The sequence below is a fragment of the Phymastichus coffea genome, unplaced genomic scaffold (genome assembly GCF_024137745.1).
Source record: "Phymastichus coffea isolate CEN01 unplaced genomic scaffold, Cenicafe_Pcof_1.1 PCOF00053, whole genome shotgun sequence".
Classification (NCBI taxonomy): domain Eukaryota; kingdom Metazoa; phylum Arthropoda; class Insecta; order Hymenoptera; family Eulophidae; genus Phymastichus; species Phymastichus coffea.
In genome coordinates, this window is record NW_026706864.1 from 1010963 (window position 1) to 1037070 (window position 26108).

General features: G+C 31.8%; 5 protein-coding genes across 8 annotated transcripts; 4 read left to right on the forward strand and 1 right to left on the reverse strand.

The window, feature by feature from the left end:
- Positions 1-1798: 1798 nt before the first annotated feature.
- LOC131665610 (zinc finger protein 62 homolog) lies at positions 1799-3948 on the reverse strand. 4 transcript variants are annotated; one of them, XM_058937634.1, is made up of 7 exons: positions 3780-3948; positions 3483-3634; positions 3242-3400; positions 2974-3183; positions 2413-2700; positions 2191-2337; positions 1799-2092 (listed from the first exon to the last, which is right to left on the reverse strand). In XM_058937634.1, exons 2-7 carry the CDS (start codon positions 3613-3615, stop codon positions 2010-2012), a joined length of 1020 nt encoding a protein of 339 aa, XP_058793617.1. In that variant the 5' UTR covers positions 3616-3634; positions 3780-3948; the 3' UTR covers positions 1799-2009. The 4 variants fall into 4 exon arrangements, 3 of the variants coding, with proteins under 3 accessions (XP_058793617.1, XP_058793614.1, XP_058793615.1); XM_058937631.1 differs by having other exon boundaries at positions 3483-3641; XM_058937632.1 differs by having other exon boundaries at positions 3483-3948.
- A 5908-nt stretch (positions 3949-9856) lies between these two features.
- LOC131665609 (actin, muscle-like) lies at positions 9857-13278 on the forward strand. Its single transcript, XM_058937630.1, has 2 exons — positions 9857-9887; positions 11987-13278. The coding sequence occupies exon 2, from the start codon at positions 12012-12014 to the stop codon at positions 13140-13142; it is 1131 nt and encodes a 376-aa protein (XP_058793613.1). The 5' UTR covers positions 9857-9887; positions 11987-12011; the 3' UTR covers positions 13143-13278.
- A 2359-nt stretch (positions 13279-15637) lies between these two features.
- Positions 15638-19040, forward strand: LOC131665606 (UDP-glucosyltransferase 2-like). Its single transcript, XM_058937620.1, is given in 7 exon segments — positions 15638-15676; positions 15881-16311; positions 16404-16621; positions 16623-16821; positions 16916-17147; positions 17213-17438; positions 17585-19040. Coding segments are annotated over 6 exon segments (1581 nt in total). The 5' UTR covers positions 15638-15676; positions 15881-15888; the 3' UTR covers positions 17868-19040.
- Positions 19041-19997: 957 nt separating this feature from the next.
- LOC131665694 (sialin-like) lies at positions 19998-21825 on the forward strand. Its single transcript, XM_058937751.1, has 3 exons — positions 19998-20461; positions 20524-21013; positions 21077-21825. The coding sequence occupies exons 1-3, from the start codon at positions 20147-20149 to the stop codon at positions 21823-21825; spliced, it is 1554 nt and encodes a 517-aa protein (XP_058793734.1). The 5' UTR covers positions 19998-20146.
- Positions 21826-23526: 1701 nt separating this feature from the next.
- LOC131665695 (sialin-like) lies at positions 23527-25260 on the forward strand. The gene is given in 3 exon segments (XM_058937752.1): positions 23527-23763; positions 23829-24355; positions 24426-25260. Coding segments are annotated over 3 exon segments (1464 nt in total). The 3' UTR covers positions 25126-25260.
- The last annotated feature ends 848 nt before the right edge of the window (positions 25261-26108 follow it).

Consider the following 26108-nt stretch of genomic DNA (forward strand, 5'->3'; position numbering starts at 1 on the left):
TGGATATTTTACTCGTTTGGTTTTCTTATTGAATACCTCGAAAATCGTCAAGTAGACAATCTTCGCCGATTTATTTACTGACTAAGATGGCATGGACTAGCGTGACTAGAAGATTGCTTTCTCGGGTTATTCCATTATCCTGAAACTCCTTTATCTACTTTCTCATTTTTTCGCGTTCGTTTCTTGACATGAAATTTGGTCTGATGGTTACCGCGATTCGTCATCTAATAACTCAATTTTTATCTCTGGAACTTTTGTGGAGCGTGCATCGATGTGGCTTATTTGTCGATCCGTTTGTTGTACGTCAATGTAGCAACACAGAAAATTTTAAAATAATCAAAGAAAACTTTTGCAAATATCATCTTCCTTCTATTGATCAATTTTCGTTATGACATTATGCCACGTGTCAGATCAATGTTTTCTCAAGACCCAAGAAACTGGAAGTACGTTTTCAGTCACACACGACGTTTTTATGATGTTTGATATTCGCTTTTAAGGGAATTGCTTTCTATTTTTATATTCTATTCGATGATACGTTCTCTATAATAGTAATCATAATTTGTTCATTGTTTTCTACTCTTTTATTTCTTGAATCAGCGCGTGAAAAACCTTTAATCACAGGATTACGTACGTGATTTATCATTATGCGAATAAGTTTACACTGTATGTTTTTATGTGTGAGCTTTTTTTCTCGATATGCAAGATGTTGACGTAGCCCAGATATACTTTTTAAATCCGAATTGCACTTTGTATACATGCTGGAAATTTATAAACGATATACACTGTGGGACAATAGTCTATATTAATTAAAAAATGTAAATATACTCAAAATTACTTATATCTTTTACCTGAATTATGGTATTAAAGATAGGAGAAACTATCACTAACAACTTTTAACGGCATTGATATAATCCTATTTTAGACAAATTATGTCGCTCAATATACAATTTGATTAAAAAAGTTTATTTGACATGTTCGCAAGCTGCGCGTCGTGTTCGACTTGAAAGTATTTGCATGCATATCTGATATCTGAAATGCAGTGATTTCATGCATTTTTAATATCTATTTATACATAACTTTACTGCATAGCGTATGCCATTGTTCATGCAATATTATTGTAATTATTTCGTTTTTGGTAACAAACAAAAAATTATTTTTTCAATTTTCTCGGTACATTTTATGAAAATTGGACAAATAACGTTCAAAACAGAATGTAAAATTAAGAGTCGAATCGTTAAAATAGTTTCTTCCATGTAGGTAAAACTCTCAAAAATTAAATCGATTTTCCTATAAGAGCAAAATTATTATTTTCACTATTTTAACTTGTTTTCTTAAAACGGACGTTATCATATCTCTTGAAAAGTCACTATACTAAACAAACATTGCAAAGAATAGATCACATAATTGAATGCCTTCGCAAACCTGTAATTTGGATAATTTTTCTATAACAGCTGTAGTGGATCTCAATTATACTAATGTGTAATTAAATTGTATAATATATTTTATTTTAAAAGATGGGCGATAATAATTTTTTGGTGAAGTTAACTAGAAGTAATTGAATTAGGTATGGCATTTTTACAATTACTGAAGTATACAGAGATGAGAAAGAAAAGTTTCAAAAAATAGTAGAGTATACTTGATAGATATATACTCAATAACTGACGTGGTTGAAAGAATTAAGCATTTATTATTAATTATTATTTATTTCGAAATATAAGAAATATAATACATTTATGGCATTTTTTGATAAGTATAATTATAAATTTAATTTAGATTAGTAGTAGTACTATTTATTTATTAGGTGGTTTCTATAAAGATCGAAATAATAAACAAATACAGAATAAAGTTAACTTTACCAATTAATTCTAAAAATTTATTTAATTATAATAAGATGAAGTGTTTTTAGAATTATTTTGTAAATTAATAATAACAAATAGTTTACAATTTAATAATATTACTAGTTGTACTAAATGCATCTCTTCTAAAGTAGTCTCAAAAATATTTTATATCTAGTTTCGTGAGAACAACTTTGCATTGTAAATTGAGCTTGTGTCTTCATGAAATTTATAATTATTACTTTCCTTGATAGTGCCTTTTTCATAATACAATGATCCCAAAATTTTATAAAATAGTTTTTATTTTTAAATTTATTAAACCTGGAAGTAGCTGATATGTTTCAACAACACCTACTTGAAAATTGATGAACTACAGCTGAAGTATTATGATTTGGGTAAGGGCACATATCATTCTGTAGTGATTTATAAACTGAACTACATTGCTTTTCATGTTTTTTCAGATGTATTGAACTCTTAAAAAATGATTCACAATTTTTACACACTGAAAATAATATGCTTTTTAAATTAATATTTACATAATAGTTATCAAATAAAAATCCATTTAGAAATTACCCACTTGCAGATATATCACTATGAAGTGTTTTATTATGTTCATTTAATTGGCTCATAGAATACGTCACCAAATCACATTGAAAACATTTAAAATATTTTTCTTGATTGCAAATGGTCTTCACATGAATTACTAATGATTCGTAAAATAAACAAAGTTCACCACATTTCTTGCATTTATATGTCAAAGTAGACGAGCAATTAATACAGGATTTTTTTACACTAACATCAGCGTTGTCTAATTTAAAATCAATATTGCAAATTTCACAGTGATGAGTAATCGACTGTGTGTAGCCTAAAATGTTATATGAAATTAATAAATGTACACATTTTTTACGCAGAGGACCAACCGGAATTAATAATGATCGCATTTTAATTTTTTTTTAATCACACTGTAAAATTTCTTCTAATAATACAGATATCGTCACGAAATTTTTTTTATCTTAAAGTACTCTTTATAAACTACAATTATAAGTTTAAAACTTTCAATCACAAGTCCTATAGTTTTTTATTATTTTCAACATGCCATGCCATGCCATTCACATAATATCTGTCATATAATGATTACTTTTTTCACCATTGCATTTTGTTTTAATTGGTTTTGGTTTTGTTTTCCCACATTGTCTCTTATGTAGTAACCAATAATGTCCACTCATAGTTTGATAATTACATTTGCTACATTTCAGGCTGCAATCGTAAGTAAAACCATAGTAACATGTTTGCATGTGAAGTTTTAAACTACGTCGTTTCAATATTTTTCCACACTTTGGACATGGTTCTGTAAATGTTCATTTTATTAACTGAATAAATGTTATTATTTAATTTAGGGAAAATACCTGATTTGTCCAATTTTTTCTTCTTAACTTGAGATACAAAATGTTTGGTTTGCGATTTTTGTACCACAGTTTCTGGAATTCTTTCAAGAAAATAAAGAATACCATTTAAATTGATTAAAGTCTTATTGAGAAAAATACTGGAGTTGTTTATTTTGATTTCTGCAAGATTTAAAACAATAATTAAAAGTGCAAATATTGAATTTTATCCTTTTAAATATTACTGTGAAAATGTAAGTTTTACCAGGATTACATTGTGGTTTTATCTCAAAACAGTCTGATTTCACATGAATTGATGGTTCTGGTAAATCTGGTAAGATTTCCTCTATTTCCTCTTGATCAATTGGTTCTGCTTTGAAACTTAAAGTTCGTTCCATATTTGTGCAAAAAAGTTAACTGAAAGCTTTACGAATGTTGCAGTGCATGTTAACGAATCACGATGTATAATACATTAACAACTATTATTAATGAAGACTTTTATAATTCAATATTGAATTTATGAGATATAAAATACTTTTTTATTCACAATTTTTTTGCTTACGCAATAAATAAATGGAAGAAACGTTTTTCTGATCCTATCATCAGAATCAAACGAATAGGATAGTTATAATGTCGAACATTGATATATTATCTTATAATATTTAATATTCTAAAATATAATTCCTATTTCTTGAAAATAATCCTGGGGTTCTAAGACCTGGTTGCTCTGATGTTTCTATAATCAGCTGTGCGAATTGCGAATTGCGAAATTAAGCCGCGAGATGTCGGAAAAGGAAAGGATATATATATATATATATATATATATAAAGAGGAAAAAACGTAGAGGCGCGAAAATTGGCGAATTAATTTTGAATTTACCGTATGTGTTTATAGCTTATCGGAAAGATATAAATAAATTTTTACTGACTTCCTAAGATTCACAATTAATGCATTGAATGTCTGTTAAAATAAAAGTTGAAAAATATATTTATTTCCTATTTATTTTTGTGCTCTAATAATTTCGCTTGAATATATTGATTTGATTTTCTATTATCGATTACAATAAATTTACTGGAAAATATGTATACGCATGATGGAAAATTTTTATTTTTATCATATATAAGTAGTAAAAACATGAAGTATAATCACTCTATTCAATATAAAAAACGATATATTTAGATTCTAAAAACGTCAATACCTTATAGAAGTTATGATTTATAATATACGTCGCTATTTTTCTATTTTTAATCATGTAAATAAAAGTGTACACATCATATGCAGTTTTGATTCACAATATTTCAAATGAATTAAATAATTTGAGTTTTTAATAAACTTTGTATTGCATTTTGGGTGTATGCTGAAAAAAATTAAATTCAAATATCAAATTTCAAATTTTGTAAAGGACTTCAGGAGCAAAGTTAATTAAAAGTTCCTCTTTCATACCTACATGAAAACATGGATTTGTTTTTACATTTTCTGGCAGAGGATAATACATTTCTTTTCAAATCACGTTCGTTCCTACGACTTTTCTCAGACTAAAGATCTCTTCGTGTGAAATTATTTATTTTGTGCAAACCTCTATTTTTTGAAGTTAATGCTATTTGTTGATTTGAAATTATTGAATGCTTTCTCTGTTCATGTCTTAATAATTTTTGTTCATTGCAAAAAATACTCGTACAATAACTACAACTGTAATTTATCGTTTTCTTAGGACAATGAGCATCATGAAATGTTAGTTTATCTGCACTGTTAAAAGATCTGCCACAGTTTGCACACTCGAATGTAAATGTATCTAAATAAACTTTAATATGCTCGCAAGCTTTCAGATTATCAATTGCAAATGCTTTGTCGCAAATTACACACCAGAGATGCATGGTATTCTTACATATTCCACAATCTTTTAATTGATAAGGGGACGATTTTCGCTTATTGCACATAAAGCAGAAATGATGTACTCTCATCTGAGCAACTGATTATAAAAATTTATTGAATTATAGTAAATGAAATTTCATTGTTCATAAATTTATGTTATGCTAATTGCTTTTTGTAGACTTATAACACGTACCTTTGAGCTTATGCTTTAAATTGATAGCAGATTCTTTATTGATATTGATTTACTGTATTTAACTATTCAATACTGTATTTAACTATTCCTTCGTAAGGGGAATGGGCATATTGAAAATTTTTTTTATAAAGTAAGTTACAAAGTATGAAAACAATGAAAGCAAAATAAGAAAAATAATGAAGTATAAATATTACCATGAATTTCTTTATAATGCCGTGATATTTGAGATTTAGTAGTAGCTTTGAAATTACAGCTGTTACATTGAATAATTTCTTAAGGCTTACATATTGTATTTAAATGTTGAAGAGCATAACTATATTGATAAAATAATTTATTACACATCGTGCATTTAAATCTTAGAGTTGTTTTGCAGTTGCTGCATTGATGACAATAAAACTGCCGATCTCGTAGAATATCTCTGTTACATTTTTTCACAGTACCGTGTAATTTTTCGGTTACAATCTACAACGAAAATGTAAAAAATTATATCAATTTTGTTTTAGATCAATAGTGACGAAATACTAACAGGTAATTTGCGGAGGTTGATCTTTGTGAAGGTAAAAGTCTAAAGCTGTAAGTATATTCAAATACTAATTGAAACGCTTCATAAAATGTATAAACAAAATATTACTAAAAATTTACATACAGGCATTCGTATTAACTGATTTAGAAATAACAGGTTGTTGACAACTTATTATATGCTCGTTTAATTGATGAAACGTTTCAAACGTTAAGACACATATTGAACATAATGTACTTGGAGTTTAATGCCGTTTATATCTTTATGGACTTTTTCTGTTTTACACCGTTCAAATCGATCGTTGATCCCAACTGTAAGTGTGATATCATATGCTTATGTGAATTGTCAAAATATTTCGATCTAAATTCACACTGAGCTTTTAAATGAAACACCAATGAATTGTAAAAATGGAAAGTTTTGCTGCATTGTTTGCATTTCCAAAAACACATGGTTCCGCACGATGTACAATTGCTATTCGGTGAATTTGGTTTCACTATTAAGTAACAGTTTGAACATTACTGTATAAATTTATCTGCATAATAATAATAGTATATTTATTAAAATGTTATAGTAAATATACTTATGCATATTCATTAATTGTGTTTGTTACCATCGATATTTTAATATTTATATGTGTTGATAATACGAAAGCTTTGTTCATTTATCACCATGTATGAATATACCATACTTCCGTCAATATTGCTTATAAAAATAGTAAATATTAATAAAATTAATGAATTGTAGAGAATCATAAGTTACAAACAAAAATAATTTCAAGATCTTGCGGCACTAGATTTACATTATGCAGATAATACATAATATATAATTCGATAATATATGTATTTATTTAAATAGTCATAAATTAGATTTTGTAAAAATAAATTTGTTAAAAAAATTAAAACCATATTGGATATGTTGCCATTTACATATAAATAGAAAATTTACTATTTTTACATAATTATTGCGATGTAGTGTTATGTTAACCCACCGTATCTATAAAAATATTTTTTTACCGTTTATAACTGCACCTTTTGAATGTATGCTAACTTGTTTATTACGTTTCGTTAACCATTGTTTGTCTTTCATTACCAGCGAGCGACTTTTATATTCGACGGGCAGTAAACACATTTTTAAATGTGTTTTCAAGTTTTTATTAAAAATAAATTTACTACATTCATTACACTCTGCGAAAGAAAGTTTAAAAAAATATAAGATAGATGAGTTAGTATATTTTGAAATAATTAAAACAATTACAGTATATCTACCTACAACAATGTTTGCATTGTTTACATTCATTTGTATTGACGGTTCTGGGAATAATTTTTTAAAAACAACTAAATTTTTTATTTCTACCGTCTCGGACGAAAAAGTTTCTTTGATTTTATTATCAATTCCTGGAAAATTTTTCATTATTTAAAAAACATATACTTTTAATTTGGAAATTGTTATGATTAGATTGAACATCTACCTAAAATGCTTTTTGCATTGTTTTGAGTTATAATATTATGTTCTAATTCTGTCTATTGAAAGAAGAGTAAATTGATGCTAATGAAAAATTTTGCATACTTGGATCAGTATTTCTCGAGAAATCCTCGGATATTTCGTCTTTTATTTCGATTTCTTGTTTCACTATAGCGTTATCTGTCATTTTTACAATTTCGAACAATCTGTTTTGTGGATTCAAACAATAATTGTAAAATGTTTAAAATATAACCGATAAATTTTTTTTATATTAATAATTGTTAATCGTAATTTTAATATTACTATACGAAAATCAATAAAAAACCAAAAACGCAGAAGTTTGAAAAGCTTAAATTGTGTAATGTTATATTTAATAATTTATTTATGAACAGTTGTATTCAACTCAATAACTTGTAAAAATTAACATAAAAATTTATTCATTTTTCGTTTTTTATTCGATTAAAAACGTGTCAGATGTTGGAATTCAAGTAACAGTATACACCAAATATTTATATTTCTTTTATGAGAAAATAGAGATACAAAAATTTTATCAGGAAATTTAATCTTTAAATTCATTGCATGGTCTCACGTTTGAAGCAATTCAGCTTTCCATCCAGCTATGAATGAGAAATATGATAAGCGATAACTTGATTTAGTTTTTTGAGCTAACATCGATGTATATTATGTGTGCGTAATATTTATTTTCAAGTAAAAATAACCAAAAACGATCTTAACCTTTAATTCACGATTGTTTCAGTTTTGACAATTGGCAACTGGCAGACATATACGTATTGAAGATAAATCTTGCGTCGGCAAAATACCTACTTTACCGATTTGGGAGTATTATTATTGAGAATGATGAGATATATATATAGCGAACGAGCGTGAGAGACTTAAAGGAAAAGATAATGCTAGTTTTCGTATGACACGTGGATTGATGTAATTTTTTTAAAATTCGTATTCTAATAATTTGTATTGAAACAATAATTGTTTGTTATGCTATTTGAAAAATATTAATGCTTAACAAATTAAATCTTGTCGGTATTTATGAGTTTCGATGTACGACAAGTGTTGATAAACCATTTTAACCATTTTACAAGCGCGACAGAACGCTGAGGTAGCTCACCTTAAATACTTTTTTCAACAATTATGTACGTAGAAAATATTAAATAAGTACACGTAGACGAGGAAAAAATACAAAATCTCCTAATAAGGAAAAACTGGAAAATAAGTACAAAGAATAGTAAATACAAATAAGAACACGAAGTTATTGTTTCAAACTACAACTCGCAATTCTTGTTTTCAAATAATTATTAATTAAATTTTTATGTAATTATGTTTCATAATGAATTATCTACATTTTATCTGTTGCGAATTCCTAATTGATATATATATATATATAAGTATTCCTCTTAAAAATATTCTGATACAAGTATATATTAATCCTCTGCAAACATGATTAAATATTCTTATTCTGTATTTTCAAAAATAGAAAGCTTTGATAGCATAAGGAGCTAATAGAATCAAATTGCTCAAATCAATCTTCAATAATAAATAATATACATTATTATTTATCTACATTTTTTACGATTTTCAGTTCATCATTTCAGAATTAAACATCCAAAACATAACTAGCGGCATAATGGTTAAACTATTCCTTTAATTATATGTGCATGAGTAGTGAATGGGAATCATGTAATTTATATACTTTCAATTAATTCATAATGCTGAAATAAATATAATAATAGTTATATAATTATATATAATAGCACTGTACTTTTAATATTTTTCTTTGAGCACTAAATTTATAATTTTTCATGTTATTATTATTTTATTCTTTAATTGTAAAAGTTCAATTACTCACCAGACTTTTATAGCTTAAAAATTCCAAATGAAATGTCAACGTATGATAATTCTTTACAAGATGTTTATTTTATTACAGAAACGCTGCATAGTATGTAGGGATTTCTTTTTTTCTTTTTAGTTTGGAGATGAAATAAATATTATATTTATAATACAGTGATAAAATGATAAGTTTACTAAGCGGAACTTTAAAAAAATGTCTAAATTCAAGTTACAGATAAATTGAATGTTTTTAATAGTGTCATATATTTGAATTTGATAAATAAAATTATTTAACAATATATCAGTATTATTAGAAAATAATTTATAGGAAAAACTATAGCATTAGATTGGAAAAAAAACTTGAATATTTGATCAATGGTTCGTAGAATGAAACGACATCGTTTGCTCGCATGTTGATCTTGAAAGTGACCCAATAGCTCGCCAAGTTGTGTCATCAGAGACTTTGGTTTCTCGGGAATATGTCGCGATGCGAACTTTTTTTAAAATATTTTCTCTCTCTTCTCGCGTTTGGTGGTGCTGGCCTACGTCGGTTCTTCTCTTCTTCTGCTTTTCTCTTTATAGCTACTCAGGCGGCTTCTGCTCTTTAGCTTCTTCCAGATTAGGTGGGTACCAATGGGTGGCTGGGCTGGACTCTCCCGCAAGCCTTGTTCAGCGTCTTTTTGGTATAGGCGGGGGCGATGCGCGCGTAAACTGGAACATAAAATCGACGCGCCCGTCGTGGCTCAGCTCAGACGCCTGTTTACTCTGTCCCGTGCACGGTATGTACTACTACTCGCAAGCTCTAAGTTTCTTTTAATTATAAACTCTTATACTTGATACTTTTTAGTGGAAAAAGTGAATACGACAGAGAAAGCTTTTCTATTATCATTTAAATTAAAAAATTAATAGTGATTTTTAAAACCTCGAACAAATACATTCAGAATCAGTTTTCATTTTTATAGATTTTTGAGAGTCTTCGTAAAGTTCAAATATTTCTGATCATTCACTGTATACTAATTTTTGTTGCAATAAGTAATATATACGATGAAGTGTTCAACGTTACTATTAAAAATTATAGTGCGTTATTTCGTTAATATTATGAACAAACAAGCATCAAAATAATCTTTCACAAAACCAAGTGATAAAATTATTAATCAAGCGTGAGTGTTCAATTAAAAATCATGATTCGTATAGCATATTCGTAAGGCATTCAGAATAAAAAAAAAATTAATTTTTTAAGATTTCGAAAGATTATAGCGTCGTAATTAAAGCACATTACAACAAAGTTTCACGAGAAAAATCTGAATAATAAAATTCCCATTAATCAAATGAAGTTTTAAAAAAGATATTTTTATAATTTTATTTTCATGTAATTAAATATGTCAATAAATGTCATGTATTTAGCATTCAGAATGCGTTGAGAAGTTTTATTCAAGAAATCTTGATAAAAATCTTTTAATTGAAAAATGCAGATCTGAAAAGTTCTTTCTAATTTTATTCTTACACCATGTAATCCATGATTCAAATTGCATCTTAGCGAGACATTTATTATACACCCGGAAAAAATTCATGAGAAAGTCGAAATGATAAAGTTCTCATTGAAATATTAAGTTAAAAAAATCTTTTTAATAATTAATGTGTGCATAATCCCTCGCAATTGAATTTAAAATAGTAATGGATAGTTTCATATAATACTTTAATATATATTCAATAATTTGTTCTCGCAAAAATTATCAAAATTAATCGTAAAAATTCGTTATAATTAGTTTTTTTGTTAAGTTGTAATTCAATATAATTCAATAGTGTTATTTTAAAATTTAGAAATTTACATCAAACTATCAGTTGCTTGACGTGAAAAAATTATCCTTGCTCAGAAACATCTAAAATCATTAAAAAAATTTGACAAGTCTAGTGAGATCTTAAAAAATCGCCTGTACTCTGACAACCCGTCACGATGCACTACGATTTATAATCAACGCTTGAACATATAGGGTTCGGGCGTCGTTCAGCTAAAATTACCGTGACGTGGCTGAAAATAGATATTTGAATTTTCGTTCTTTATCTCATCACTGCCAATAGGAAACTCAATCGGTTGAAACTCACAATTTCAGTGAACGTTATCGACGCTACTATTAATAGAATGTATTATAAAATGAGACAGACTTTATTTCGGTCTGACCTCATCAATGTGTGTTAGGGAAAAAAGTTATTTAAGAAAGAAGATGAAATCGAGAAACGATCGGGTTACAGTTTTATGTTAAATGTTAGTAAATCTGGACTGATTGCGTAAGACTTGGCCATAAATAAATCAAAATATATAGAATAACAATTAGAAATAGAAGAGACGGCGAAAAGATGGAATATATCTGATTGGACAATTTTTTTCATTACCACGTATTTATATTGCAACTTTTAACTCAAATAATTAATTATTAGAAGTTAATTAATTAGTGAACGTTTTTATTTATGCAACTTTCATATTGATTATTAAATTAGAATTAAGTATAAATATTACAATTATTCTAGGTACTTAATACTTAATGAATTTTGATGGATGTGTTTTGATATTTAGTAAATATTGTTTTAAAACGCATTTTTTATAATTTTTGCATGTTTATAAGGTTTTTGGAGAGCATTCATACGTATTACTGTGTAATTAAAATAGTTATTTATAGTAATTCATTTTTGCAAGTAAATTTTTTTGGCACATTAAAGAAACATTACAACAGTTGGCGAGATTTCAATAGTTTTGTCTTCATTTATTTATTGAATTTATAAAGCTCTAAAACCAATGTAATCACAATTCATGCATTTTCGCACCAGAGTTTAAATCGTCTAAAAAGCTGAATTGTCAAATGCGCAATTGTTGATGTTGTAGGTAAGAGGATAACCGAACCGCAAGTATGTGCGACGACGAAGTAGCTGCCCTTGTCGTAGACAATGGATCCGGCATGTGCAAGGCCGGTTTCGCCGGGGACGACGCTCCGCGCGCCGTGTTCCCCTCGATCGTCGGTCGGCCCCGTCACCAGGGAGTGATGGTCGGTATGGGACAGAAGGACAGCTACGTGGGCGACGAGGCGCAGAGCAAGAGAGGTATCCTGACGCTCAAATACCCCATCGAGCACGGCATCATCACCAACTGGGACGACATGGAGAAGATCTGGCACCACACCTTCTACAACGAGCTGCGCGTGGCCCCGGAGGAGCACCCGGTGCTGCTGACCGAGGCGCCGCTCAACCCCAAGGCCAACCGCGAGAAGATGACGCAGATCATGTTCGAGACCTTCAACAGCCCGGCCATGTACGTGGCCATCCAAGCCGTGCTCTCGCTGTACGCCTCCGGTCGCACCACCGGTATCGTCCTCGACTCCGGCGACGGCGTCTCCCACACCGTGCCCATCTACGAGGGTTACGCCCTGCCTCACGCCATCCTCCGTCTCGACCTGGCCGGCCGTGACTTGACCGACTACCTCATGAAGATCCTCACCGAGAGAGGCTACTCCTTCACCACCACGGCCGAGCGCGAAATCGTGCGCGACATCAAGGAGAAGCTCTGCTACGTCGCCCTCGACTTCGAGCAGGAGATGGCCACCGCCGCCGCCAGCACCTCCCTCGAGAAGAGCTACGAGCTTCCCGACGGACAGGTCATCACCATCGGCAACGAGAGGTTCCGCTGCCCGGAAGCTCTCTTCCAGCCCTCATTCTTGGGTATGGAGTCCTGCGGCATCCACGAGACCGTCTACAACTCCATCATGAAGTGCGACGTCGACATCCGTAAGGACCTGTACGCCAACAATGTTATGTCCGGTGGTACTACTATGTACCCTGGTATTGCCGACCGTATGCAGAAGGAAATTACTGCTTTGGCTCCATCCACCATTAAAATCAAAATCATCGCCCCGCCAGAGAGGAAATACTCCGTATGGATCGGTGGTTCCATCCTTGCTTCTCTGTCCACCTTCCAACAGATGTGGATCTCCAAGCAGGAATACGACGAATCAGGTCCTGGCATTGTCCACCGCAAGTGCTTCTAAATTACGAAAACGACAAAATCTCTATTACTCTATTTACCTCACATTTTTACATGCTTATTGTTTTACTTGGTGTGGTGCCATTTTATAATTTATAGATTGTATAATGGCTCATTCCATTCAAAACAAGTACTGTAATGAAAGTTCATGAAAATTCATTTTCCTGAAACATCAATAAAATTTTGTACGAATGAATACTGGCGTCTTTTGTACACAGCTATAAACGTAAAAATAAATAAATATTATTTTGTGAAATATGATTAAATTATTCAATTCCAAGAAACTAATTAGATTTTATAATTTCAAACCTTGAGTTTTACATGTTTTTTACTTGCTCCTTACTATTTTTAAAGTTGATATGATCGGGTTACTGAAAATTAAAAAAATTAATTATTTCGTCGTCTACTCAATGAATAAATATAAAAATCAATACGCATTAGGGTGTATATACGATAAAATAATCTTCATATGCATGATCTTTAGATATTTACAACAGAACTTTAATAACATAGAGAATGACATTGGACAGTAACATTACCCTTACATTACTTATCTTTTGGCATTTTATTGACGAACTTAAAATAAATATTATTTTATTTAACAAAAGTCTTATCTATCAAGCGATTATCAATGAATTGTAAAACTTACTTAGGTAGAAAATATCTAATTGTAAGAAATAAATAAAATAGATATTAATATAATCAAAATTTATGAATACAAAATTCAAGTATATATAAAAAGCTATAATAATAAACAGCACTGTCGCTTGAAGTTGCATTATTTCGAATGTTTTTTCTGTAGATGCATTAATTCGTACTATTCACGAATATATCAATTTTCCACATGCATTGTCGCTTATTCTTGTATAGATAATGTTCACTCTTTAATGGTTCGCAAAAATAAGCGCTTTGTTAGATTGGCTTCGTTTTACTGTTTTGACTTGCATTATGAACATTCTACAAAAAATTGTATACAATATTACCATTATGTATTTTGAATTTGTAAAAATAATTGATTAACTAATATGTAATTATTAAAGTTTCTATCCAACTAGAAATATAAAATTAAACATAGATTATATGACAAAAGCGTGTAAATAGAATAATATTTTGAAGATACAGACTTAAGGGAAAAAGTTGAGTTTTATAGCTTTGTATAATTTTCGTAATCCTAAACTTTAAATATAGGCAAAACCCCCATGCGAGAGGCTGCAGGTGCCTGGAGACTACTTTAGAATCACAAGTAATCTTCTTGCACGTATGATCACTATCGTCGTCGATATAGCATGCTCCTAATATAACTACTTGTGCGCATACACGGCAATTGTTTGATCTTCGACGCATCTCTCACCTGCATTTTCACCGTGCTTGATTTGCCCTGATACAATTCGATCTCGAGTTCGATTCGAAGAAACAGACCCGAGTCTTACAACCAATTTCTTCGCGACGAAACAGTCCTAGCATAGCTCGAATTTTAAATGGACGTTGTGTCGTCAAAAGTCTGGAAAAGCGTGAAATGGAAATGCGCGAGAGTGCGTGCAGTCAATTTTCGGTGAACCTCTGCATTGTGCACGCACAGCTGAATTTACAATCCCCCTCCTATCAAGCGCCAAGTTTAAATGTAAACATTACACCAATAACACTTCTGATCAACACGAACAAAACAATGAAGATGACTGTTGATTATAGATATAATATATGCGTAGGAATGAAACGGTATCCTGAGTGTCCTCGGGAAAGGCTGAAAATCTCTAAGAGCTGTAAGATTATGGAGTTTCTCGACGAAATGCAAACATTTAGGGTGAAGGCAGTCTGTGATAAATAATGCAAAAGAAGTCTTGGTTGGAATACACTTCAATTATTGCATCACCATCAAAAATCGCAGACAAAGATTTTACACATCCTTAATTGAAAATCGTGATACTATGTCGAAGCCATCGAATAAAAATTCTGAAACTACCATTTCTCACGCTACAAAACTAGCATCGGCAGTCTCTTATCGTCAGCCTTCGTCTGTACGTACGTTTCAAATGTGCTCGAGCTATCATTTGAAATGACTTGCAATTTTCCGACCAGTGCAGCTATTCTTTACTGGATCAGTGACGAAGCTGTAACGGAGTGATCGACGAGCGCTATCAAGATCGTCGCAGTAATTCCAACTATAGCCTCGAGCCAGTCACCTTTTTTTGCTTGGCAAACTGACGTGCTTGCAATTTCAGAAGTGAGGTTTCTTCTGGCATTAGTGCTAATTATTTGTCATCGCAATTAACGATACCGTTGGACACACGAAAATTGAAACCGAATTCAACTGACGTGTGATTTTGAAATCCTTTCGAAAATCGTCGTGATCAAATTATGTAGTGTTTCGATCCATAAAGCAAACTCTTATTAAACGTAACTCGCTTGTTTAGTAAGTCATTTTATTGTGTGTCTTACTGTGCTATAACGTTGCTTGATGTTTTATGAAGTCTTAGTTGAAATTTTATTAGTTTTCTGATTTATTAAAAGCTGCCAACGTCAACGATAATTTATTACATAGTATGTATTATGCATTACTAAACCAATTAAAAAATATCATATTTTGAAATATATTGCGCAATACATTTATTATCTATGATATATACTTATCAGCTAAACATGACAGTTGGCAAATTAATTGGTCATCAAGATCATACCAGTCATCGTGATGCTTAATTGTTAATTGACGAACTCTTTTCTGAATGCATGCATTTTATTTTACAGGTTTCGTCATGACTCGACTTTTAAATAAATTACGTTTTCCACTACTATTAACATTCCTTGTATCGATTGAAAATAGTAATGAATTACGAATTTTGGGTATATTTCCATTCCCCGGAAAAAGTCAGTTCAACATGGACGAGCATATAATGAAAATCTTAGCCGAACGAGGCCATCAAGTGGACGTCTATAGTCATTTTCCGCTAAAAAATCCAGTGCCTAATTACACAGACTTCAGTCTTGCTGGTTCGCTTCCGATTTTCGTCAACAATGTTACCTACGAATTCTTTATGTCCGCATTCCGAACTGTGGCGATGTCTCAGTTTCTGCCTGCTTGCGGTACACCCGGCTGCGAAATTTTGAATCTTCCAGTATTTCAAAACCTCGTCAAAAATCCGCCGAAAGATCCACCCTACGACCTCGTCATCACAGAAGTATTAAATAAATAATCACTTTCGTTGCGTCAACATACATAAAAAAAAGTGTAAATTATATTTATATTATGTAAATTATATTTGACATTTAGTGGTTTACGTCGAATTGTCATCTTGCTTGGGGCCGACATTTGAACGTACCCGTAATTGGAATCGTGACGACCTTCTCGCTATTTGAATGGGCAAACGAACCGAATGGAAATCCTTATAATCTCGCAGTGGACACGGGTGTCTTTGCTCGATCTTTTCCTCCAATGTCATTTTACGAGCGATTGGAAAACTTCCTACTACATACGTACATCAAGTGTTCATTATTACATTCGAGAGCAAGACGCTTACGTTGAAAAAATATTTGGATCTGGTTACCCCAATGTCGTCGAGATGGAAAAAGACGTGGATCTCATTTTTCTCAACCATCATCACGCTGTGTATGGAAACAAGCCTCTCGCTCCAACGATTGTGCCTGTTGGAGGACTGCACGTCGTTGATAAAGGCGAGAAATTACCACAGGTTCATATTAATGTTCAACTAGTCTTACATTTAACATCATACTTATGGATGGAGAACTTATGGAATGAAATATTTTTTCTCTATGCAAATGTAGAACATACAAAAATTCCTTGACGAAAGTAAACACGGATTCATTTACGTTACTTTCGGGTCGATGATCAGGATCGAGACCTTTCCTAAAACTGTACTGGATGCATTCTACGGTGCATTCGAGAGTATTAAGCCGATTAGAGTGCTAATGAAGATAACGAAACCTGACGAATTGCCATCTAGACTACCGTCGAACGTCATCAGTAATCCTTGGTTGCCACAAATCGCAGTTCTAAGTAAAATCAATTTATTTGATTAACGTTACGATTCGATCGTCCTAATGATTTTTTATTTATTTTAGAACATAAGAATATAAAAGCATTCGTAACGCATGGTGGCCTGATGGGTACGCAAGAGGCAATACATTACGGTGTTCCATTAATAGGAATACCTTTATTGGGTGATCAATTTCTTAATATAGAATCCTACGTTCGAAAAAATATAGCTGTAAGCCTCGATTGGGAACAAATGACGCAGCAAAGTCTTTCTGATGCAATCAATAAAATCATTAAGAATCCTATTTACAAGTAAGTTATATTATATAACTTTAGACTTTTAAGTATATACTTTTAGGTTTTTTTTTCCTTCCACTTATTGTCTTTTCAATTATAAAATATACAAATTACATTAAATTTTGAAGATAACTGTTTTATGTATAATAACTATTTTTTAGAGAAACAACGAAAAAAATTAGCAAAGCTTTTCGAGATGTTCCAATAAGTCCGAAAGAGCTGATTGTTTTTTGGGTCGAATACATAGTCAGACACGGAAAAAATGCATTACGATCACCTTTGGTCGACATGCCATGGTACCAAGCGTCTTTACTTGATGTTTACGGATTTATTATCATCTCTATGATATTAATTTTACTTATTGTTAAAAGAATAATTATAAGTATGATCAAAATATTATTACCTAGCTGGAAATTGGATGCTGAAAAAGTAAAAACGAATTGAAACCACGTGGGATAGCGTATTTTTAATTTTTTTTTCAATGTAACAAAATAGCGTTTTACTTAAGCTGATTAGTTTTTTTAATTAATTTCCATTTAAAGACTGCATATTTTGGTAGACATCTCAATAGAAAGGAAATAGTTTTCAGGCACAAAAATACTTATTTATTATACGTTCTATAAAAAAATGTTTACTGTCCATTATTACTGTGTCCTTTTCTACTGTCTCTTTCGCTTATTTTTTTTTGAATCCTGAAACAGTCTCTAAAGCTTATATCAATCTTTAAAATATTAACAAAATAATGTCAAAAAGATTATTTATAACAAAATAACGCATTAGAAAAGCATTTAGCAATAATTTTGTTTCATAAATTTCAAACGCGAGTAAAAGGTAAGAATGACTACAATTGACAGCTGTCGATGATAATTAAATGAATTGGATTAATAAAATTCGAAATAATTTTGATCTGTATTACATTTTTGGCTGTTACATTTACGTTTTAAAATATCAATTTGTAAGCTTGAATGGCAAATGCATACAACTTGTTACGCTGTAAAACTATTTATCTTGCTAATTCAAACAGACCGTTTCTGCTACTCACGTGGACTATTACGAGTGTATTTTATTAATGATTGGCTTATTTCGAAATAATTGTAATATTCGTGTATATATAGAATATTTCATTAGGATAAAATTATGTTTCCGTAGATCGCGTAAGGTGTAAAATGCCATAATATTAAGCTCTGCCACTGTAAATTGCATGTCACGTCGTTATCTTACTTATGTTTTGATAACAAAATCTTCCACTTGTCATCTTCAAATGATCGCAACCGTATAAAAGAAAGTAACTGCTCGAGCATTATATTACTCAACCTATATGTTTATAAAATTCTAATGAACTCTGATTGCGATCTGTCTATAGAAAACCAATCGTAATGAAAATTTCTTATCCGTCGCTTTCTCTTCCATGTTCATTGATTAATGAAAAATATTGTCATACTTGTACAGTACCTTGATTCATTTACAAAGTATCAAAATTTCCGCAAAGTCAAGGGTTAAGCGACGTCAATCAGTAGTGATTACTACCTCTATTCCTTCCGAGAATAGTGTTATATGTAATAAATCATATATTTTATAGTTTTTTTAAATATTAGTAATCACTATGCGCGCTGCGCGCGAAGAGCACTTGTTAAATTGTACAAAGTATATAAATAATTTCCAATTCTCACGTCAAATCATTACGGCATTTCAGCAAGCCAATGGGGTGAATGGGGTTATTTCCACCACTAAGGACAACACTATTTTACGGGCGCTAGTTGAAAACTTGAAACCAATACTTAGAAGAAAGAAATAGATATAATTTTTTGTGTTAAATTTAACATTTCTCAACTCAATCAGAAAACATTAGATGATTATTTCATAATTAGAACGAATTAGTGTTTGATAGTACCACTTTCTATGAAGCTTTTAAGAACTTCTATAACAACAACATGCTTATAGTGGGTCTTTGGCCTACTGCACATTCACAAGATACTCTAATCCATTGACTTCGTGCGACTCTATTAGCATTCGCGTTTCCTTATAACGAGTTAGTTATAGTTTATGTCTTGTATTAAGCAGAAAACTTATTGCAATTTATTTTGCTGCAGTCACGCCTATCTCCGACTATATCTTCCAGATCCTTTCGCGATACGACAATAATTATTAAGGCTGCATTATACATATTTTTACACACACACACACACACACACACACACACACACACACACACACACACACACACACACACACACACACACACACACACACACACACACACACACACACACACACACACACACACACACACACACACACACACACACACACACACACACACACACACACACATATATATATAGACCGAACAAAGAACTTTTCGTATTAATCCAGCTATAAACATGAAAATTTATGATGATTTGTCATAATAAGTGTTGATAATGAGCAAAATCTGACGTTAGCAATGTTTGAGTGAAATCATTTATGTTAATGGTAAACATTAATGTATGTGTAATCGCTTTCTGGTATACGCAACGTATTATTCGCTAATTAGTTGGCGTCTCAATTTTTCTCTGCGCATAAATAAAAAACTTGATAGTCTCGTTTTGCAGTCTGAATTTTAAAAATTGCAACAGGTGACTCAAAATAAAAATAGTCACGTTACAACGACGGTTTGATTTTCTTTCATTTTTTTGTAAATTGAATTTGGAAACATGTTGTAATAATCGCACTTGGTGGTTATCATGCCAGCATCTCGACGGATACGGGAGTATGGACATTCATCTGGAGATGAAATACCGCGCGAAGGACAAAAAGTAATAAACAATCTTGCAGTAATTCCGCAACGATGGATAACTGTTTTGGCCTGCTTTCTCAGCTTACTGAACTCTTGCAACGTGCAGATTTGCTTATCCATAGCTATAATTCAAATGGTTGAACCAATAAACACAGTATCATCAAATAACAAGGCATGTCAACCAGAAATAATAGAGGTTCAATCGTATCGCAATGAAACTTTCACGAAAGGGGAGACATTCGATTGGGACGAAAAAGCACAGGTAAACATACGATTTTCGAAGCCATGATTATTACAGAATTCATCAAAGATCACTTTTTTCAGGGCCAGATTTTATCTTCCTATTACTGGGGTTACATAATCACGTGCATACTCGGCGGCTCAATTCTTGACAAACTCGGTGGTAAACATACGATGGGTACGAGTATACTGTCAACTGCGTTACTCACGCTAATGGTGCCAAAAAGTGTTGAATGGGCCGACGCAACTTCGCTCACGATCATACGATTTCTCACCGGTTTGGGTAGTGGAATGTTAAATCCAGCGATCATGAGGCTGATGAGCCGCTGGATACCTAAAGACGAGCGTTCGTGGGCTGCTGCTTGGGCTTTTTCCGGTGGAATATGTGGAATTATAGTTGGCATGGGTGGATCTGGAATTATCATTCAAAGATCTGGCTGGCCAACGATGTTCTATACTTACGGTGGCTTTGGTATCGTCGTGTTTTTCGCTCACTGCGCGATCTGCTACGACTCACCTTACGATCATCCCTTCATTTCCAAAGTCGAGTTCAAGTTTCTCAAAGAAAAATTAAGTAAGTAGACAGTTGTTGAAGTGGGTTGTAATTGATTTTAAAAATGCCAATGTTTTCTTCAAGAACACTCGTACGAAGACTTACCACCAACACCATGGCGTCGAATAATCCGTTCAAAGCCAGTCTGGGCTGTTTTAGTAGCTTTGATAGGCAACAGTTGGTGCCACATCACAGTTGTCAGCGACATACCAAAATTCATGAGCAGCGTATTGAAATTCAACGTCGAAACAAACGGCTACGTCTCCGCCATTCCCCACATTTATGCGTGGATCGTTAGTTGCACGCTGTCATGGATTGCCGATCGACTGATAGCCAAAAACATCACTTCTACCACTTGGGTTCGCAAAATTGGTAATAGCATCGCAATGTTAGGTACAAGTACGTTTCTCCTGGTTGCTACTTATGTTGGTTGCAATCGAACTCTTGTCGTTGGTCTTCACGTCGTTGCTATGATAATGTTTAGTTGCATTAACTTTAGTACATTGGTTAATGCTCTGGATTTAGCACCGAATTACGCTGGTGCCATACAAGGAATTCTACTTGGTATTAGTATAAGCGTTGGCTTGGTGTCGCCTTATGTTGCTGGATTGTTGATACCTAATCAGACTGTCGACGAGTGGAGAATTGTGTTTTGGCTGGTTTTTGTCATTTGCGTGGCTACCAATTTGATTTTCTTTATTTTTGGCAGTGCTGAAGTGCAAGACTGGAACGATCCAAACTATTTGAAATACGAAGAACATGGAAAGAATGCTAATGTTAAAGAAAATATTAAGCTTGTAACGAAGAAAATGCCAAGAAATGATATTGTATAAAGTCTGAGTCAAAATGTACATTTGTTGTGTTTTCTTAAACGTTGCTGCACTAACGCTGGAAAATATCCAAAGAAATAAAAATAGTATATTTTTTCATTTTCTTTTCATTTCTCATCGCGACCTACATTATATTTTATTTAAAGGAGAGAATATTGAGGACTGCTTTTAAAAATTTTATATGTCGAGATATTCACTACAGAATCTAAACCAAATCACTTGAATATAGGTTTCACTCACATAATCTCATTTTAATACATATACGTATTACAATATAATGCAAATACCTATTAAATTCTCATCAAATATTGTGTTATTACGGTAGAATATGTGATAACGGAGGCGCCCTTGTTTACATAATATTTTATATTAAATTTCAAAAGAAATGATAACATTGTACTGATGATTTTTACGATAACATCAATTAAGGATTGACAAATTATTAATCTAAACTAAATGACAAATTTTTAAATTAATTTTTAATTTAAACTAAAAGAATAAAATCTAGGAACATCAAATTAAATTAATTATTGTGGCTCGTAAAACATTAATTTTCCAAAAATCCATTTTGATAAGCGGCGATGAAGCGCAAAATAATATTTCTTATCCGGTTTACTAGATAACAGATATACAAGATTTTTTCCATGACTTTGATTAAAAATTAATTAAATATTATAATAACGTTTTGAAGACTTTTCTAGTATTTAAATACAAAGGTTGTTCCACAAATTGGTAACTTTGTAAGGTACTCCTTCTAGAAAATAAAACACTCGTTATATAGATATATGAACCTAATAATTATTTTTGAAACGAGCATATTTATGAGATAAATATTACGAATAGGCAATTTACATTTGAATATATTGAAAATTTATATGCATTCGATCGTATTACTTTTGAGTTATCACTAGATCATTAATACCACAGACACTCTCTATCTCTTTCTTTTTACTTATTGTCTCGTGATATGCTATGAATTCACGTTACAACGCGATTGTTTACACTCACGCTTCAACAACGGCTTGACAAGCACAGACGCGATTCTAAAACTCAAACGTGTTTTATTTCATTAGAAATGTAAAAAGAATTATATGAAACTTTTAATTTGGTAATTTGAATTCATAAAACACAGAAAATATCAATTGTCAAATAATCACAAAAACTTTAATATGTATTCTTCATCAAAAAAATCCTGCAAGTAGCAATAAGATTTATATTTTATTTTTATAATCGTATTATTAATTTAAAGAGTATTCTGAATTAATTTTATAAATATTTAGAGAATATTTGTTTTTATATTTTTCTCGCCGCTACTCGTCAATGTAGTAACCTCCAAATATTACATTATTCTTGTTTAGTTTTGAATTTGTTGTAAATATGTCAGTCGTCCGCCATTCAAATTAACTTAAGAAATGGTGGATGACTTATATACAAGTTTTAAACTGAATGAGAATAATGCAATATTCATATGTTATATGAATATTGCATTATTCACTGTATGCATTTTATATGATATATACCTATTATCAAATGACTTGTAGATGTGCGGTTGTAGATAAGTTATCGTATTACTTATCAGATTCATTATTCCAATGTTTCTGAAAGCTTATAATAAATAAAAAATTATTTAAATATTTCAAATTATTAAAGTAATTAAACTATCCATTTTAAACATAAATTAATTATCAATAATCATATTTATTTATGAAATTAGGGTCATGTATTCCACAAAGATGGGTAATAATCGTGATGTGCTGCCTTGGCCTTTTTCATTCATACACAACACGACTTTGTCTATCGATAACCATTATCGAAATGGTTAAGCCAAAAAATCATTCTATCGAGTTTATAGATGATACGTGTCCCAAAACAGATTCGGTTTCGTTGAGTAACGAAACAGTTATCATAAAAGGATCTTATGACTGGGATGAAAAAACTCAAGTAAGTAAACGTCTAAAATAATTTTCACTCGAGTATTATATTCTGTAATACACTTTAATTCACAGGGTCTCATCCTGTCATCCGTCTTCTGGGGTTACGTGTTGGCCAGCTTCTTCAGTGGCACAATCATCGATAAACTCGGCGGCAAGCACACTTTGGGTTTGAGTATTTTATCCATCTCGATTCTGAGTCTCGTAACACCTCTAACAATCAAATGGGGCGGTGTAACGTGGCTCATCATTCTACGAATAATTATGGGTCTTGGCGAAGGTGCAATACAACCGTCAATTACAAGATTAATGGCTCACTGGATACCTAAAGAAGAGCGTTCATTAGCCGGTGCTTGGGCTTACTCTGGCATGTCATTGGGTACCATTGTAGGAATGGCTGGTTCAGGAACAATCATTCAACGTTCCAGTATTGGATGGCCAGCTGCCTTTTATTTTTACGGAGTACTTGGCTTACTATCGTTTTTAATTCATTGCGTATTATGTTTCGATTCACCCAGCGTGCATCCTTTCATATCTGATGCCGAAAGAAACTATCTAAAGCAAAAATTGGGTAGGTAACAAGTTATTTCATAATGTTCAATATGAAAACTCAAAAATCGTTGACATGCGTATACTGCCAACAGAAAATATACACAAAGACTTACCACCAACGCCATGGAAGCACATATTACGCTCAAAACCAATCTGGGCCCTCCAGATCGGTTTGATTGGCAAAGCGTGGTGCCTGCTTGTATTATCCAGTGACATGCCCAAATACATGAGTAGCGTGCTGAAATTTTCCATCGAAACTAACGGTTACGTCACCTCGATACCTCACCTATGTTCGTGGTTATTCTCGTGTTTTACCTCCTGGGTCGCCGATTGTATCATTACCAGAAAACTCTTGTCGATTGGATGCATTAGAAAAATAGGATGCACGATTTCTATGATTGGTACTGGACTCTTTCTCGTAATTGCTACTTATGTAGGTTGCGATCGCTTCGCCGTTATTGGAATTCAAGTCGTTGCGATGATAATGTTTGGCTGCGCCAATTTTGGAGTCATGGTTAATGTGTTAGATTTGTCGCCGAATTACGCTGGGACAATTCAAGGTATTGCGTTTGCTGTGGCCATGGTTCCGAGTTTTTTGTCGCCGTACATAGTAGGATTGTTAACACCAAACCTGATCATCACCGAGTGGCGACATGTGTTTTTATTGCTGTTAGCCGTTTCCGTAGTTTCGAATGTAGTTTTTGTAATATTTGGTAGTGGGGAAATACAGCAATGGAACGAGCCAAGCTTCTTGAAGGATAAGCAGATATTAAAAAGTATTACGAATGCGGAACGCGAAAAGTGCTATATACGAGAATAGAATTTTTCTATCATTCAGTTACTTATGACAAAACGCGATATGAATGTTTAGAGAAGCAACTCGTTTTAATAAAATGTGTATAATCTCTATTGAATTATAGCATTTATGTCATTACAACGCTAATAAACCAAATTTTGTTATTTTTCATACATTAAACGATACTACTTGCAATGACAAACTCAACAGTTATAATAAAATACTGTTTATAATATAACATCAAAGTACAACTTTACATTCGATATTAAGCTCTAACTTTGTTACTAATGCTTTAGAATATAATTATAATGTTTACTATATATAGCTATTCATAGTAAGATGAAAATAAATTTAATACCTTTAAAATTAGAATAACTTATTTTATAAATATGTTTGTAATTACTATAAAAAGTTGGTATATTTGGTATATAATATAAGAATATATAAATGTATAGGTAATTAAAAATTATGCCTAAAATTACCACGCACCTCATTCATAAATTGTCTATGTATTTTTGAAAGTTTATCAAGTACGTCGTGTGTTAGAATGTCTATTTTATAACATTTTTTTGAGCTCCATGAAAAGTCAGATGATGCTCTCTATACATTGCTTGGTATCAAGAATTCTCATGCGGGGAATCCCCTGATGTTTCACGAGTTATAGGATAGGAGTCCATGTGAAATACAATACATATACGGATACGTAAGAATACATAGTTACCGACATATTTGTAAATTTCGTTACTCTCTCTAATTTCTGAACAATATGTAAATATCTGGCAGTCCTCTTTCTTAATTTCAAAAGATTGCTGCGTCAGATATTATACAAAGTTTATAAATACATAAGAATTACACGTAGGAGATAGATTCTTATAATGTGCTTCGAAATTCTATTATAAAGTTTTACTATAAAGATTCAATTTACATTTTGTATGATACCGAGAAGCTATGTAATTAATGAATGTAATGTCAGTACATAACGTCTTAATTAAACGTAATAATTTTGT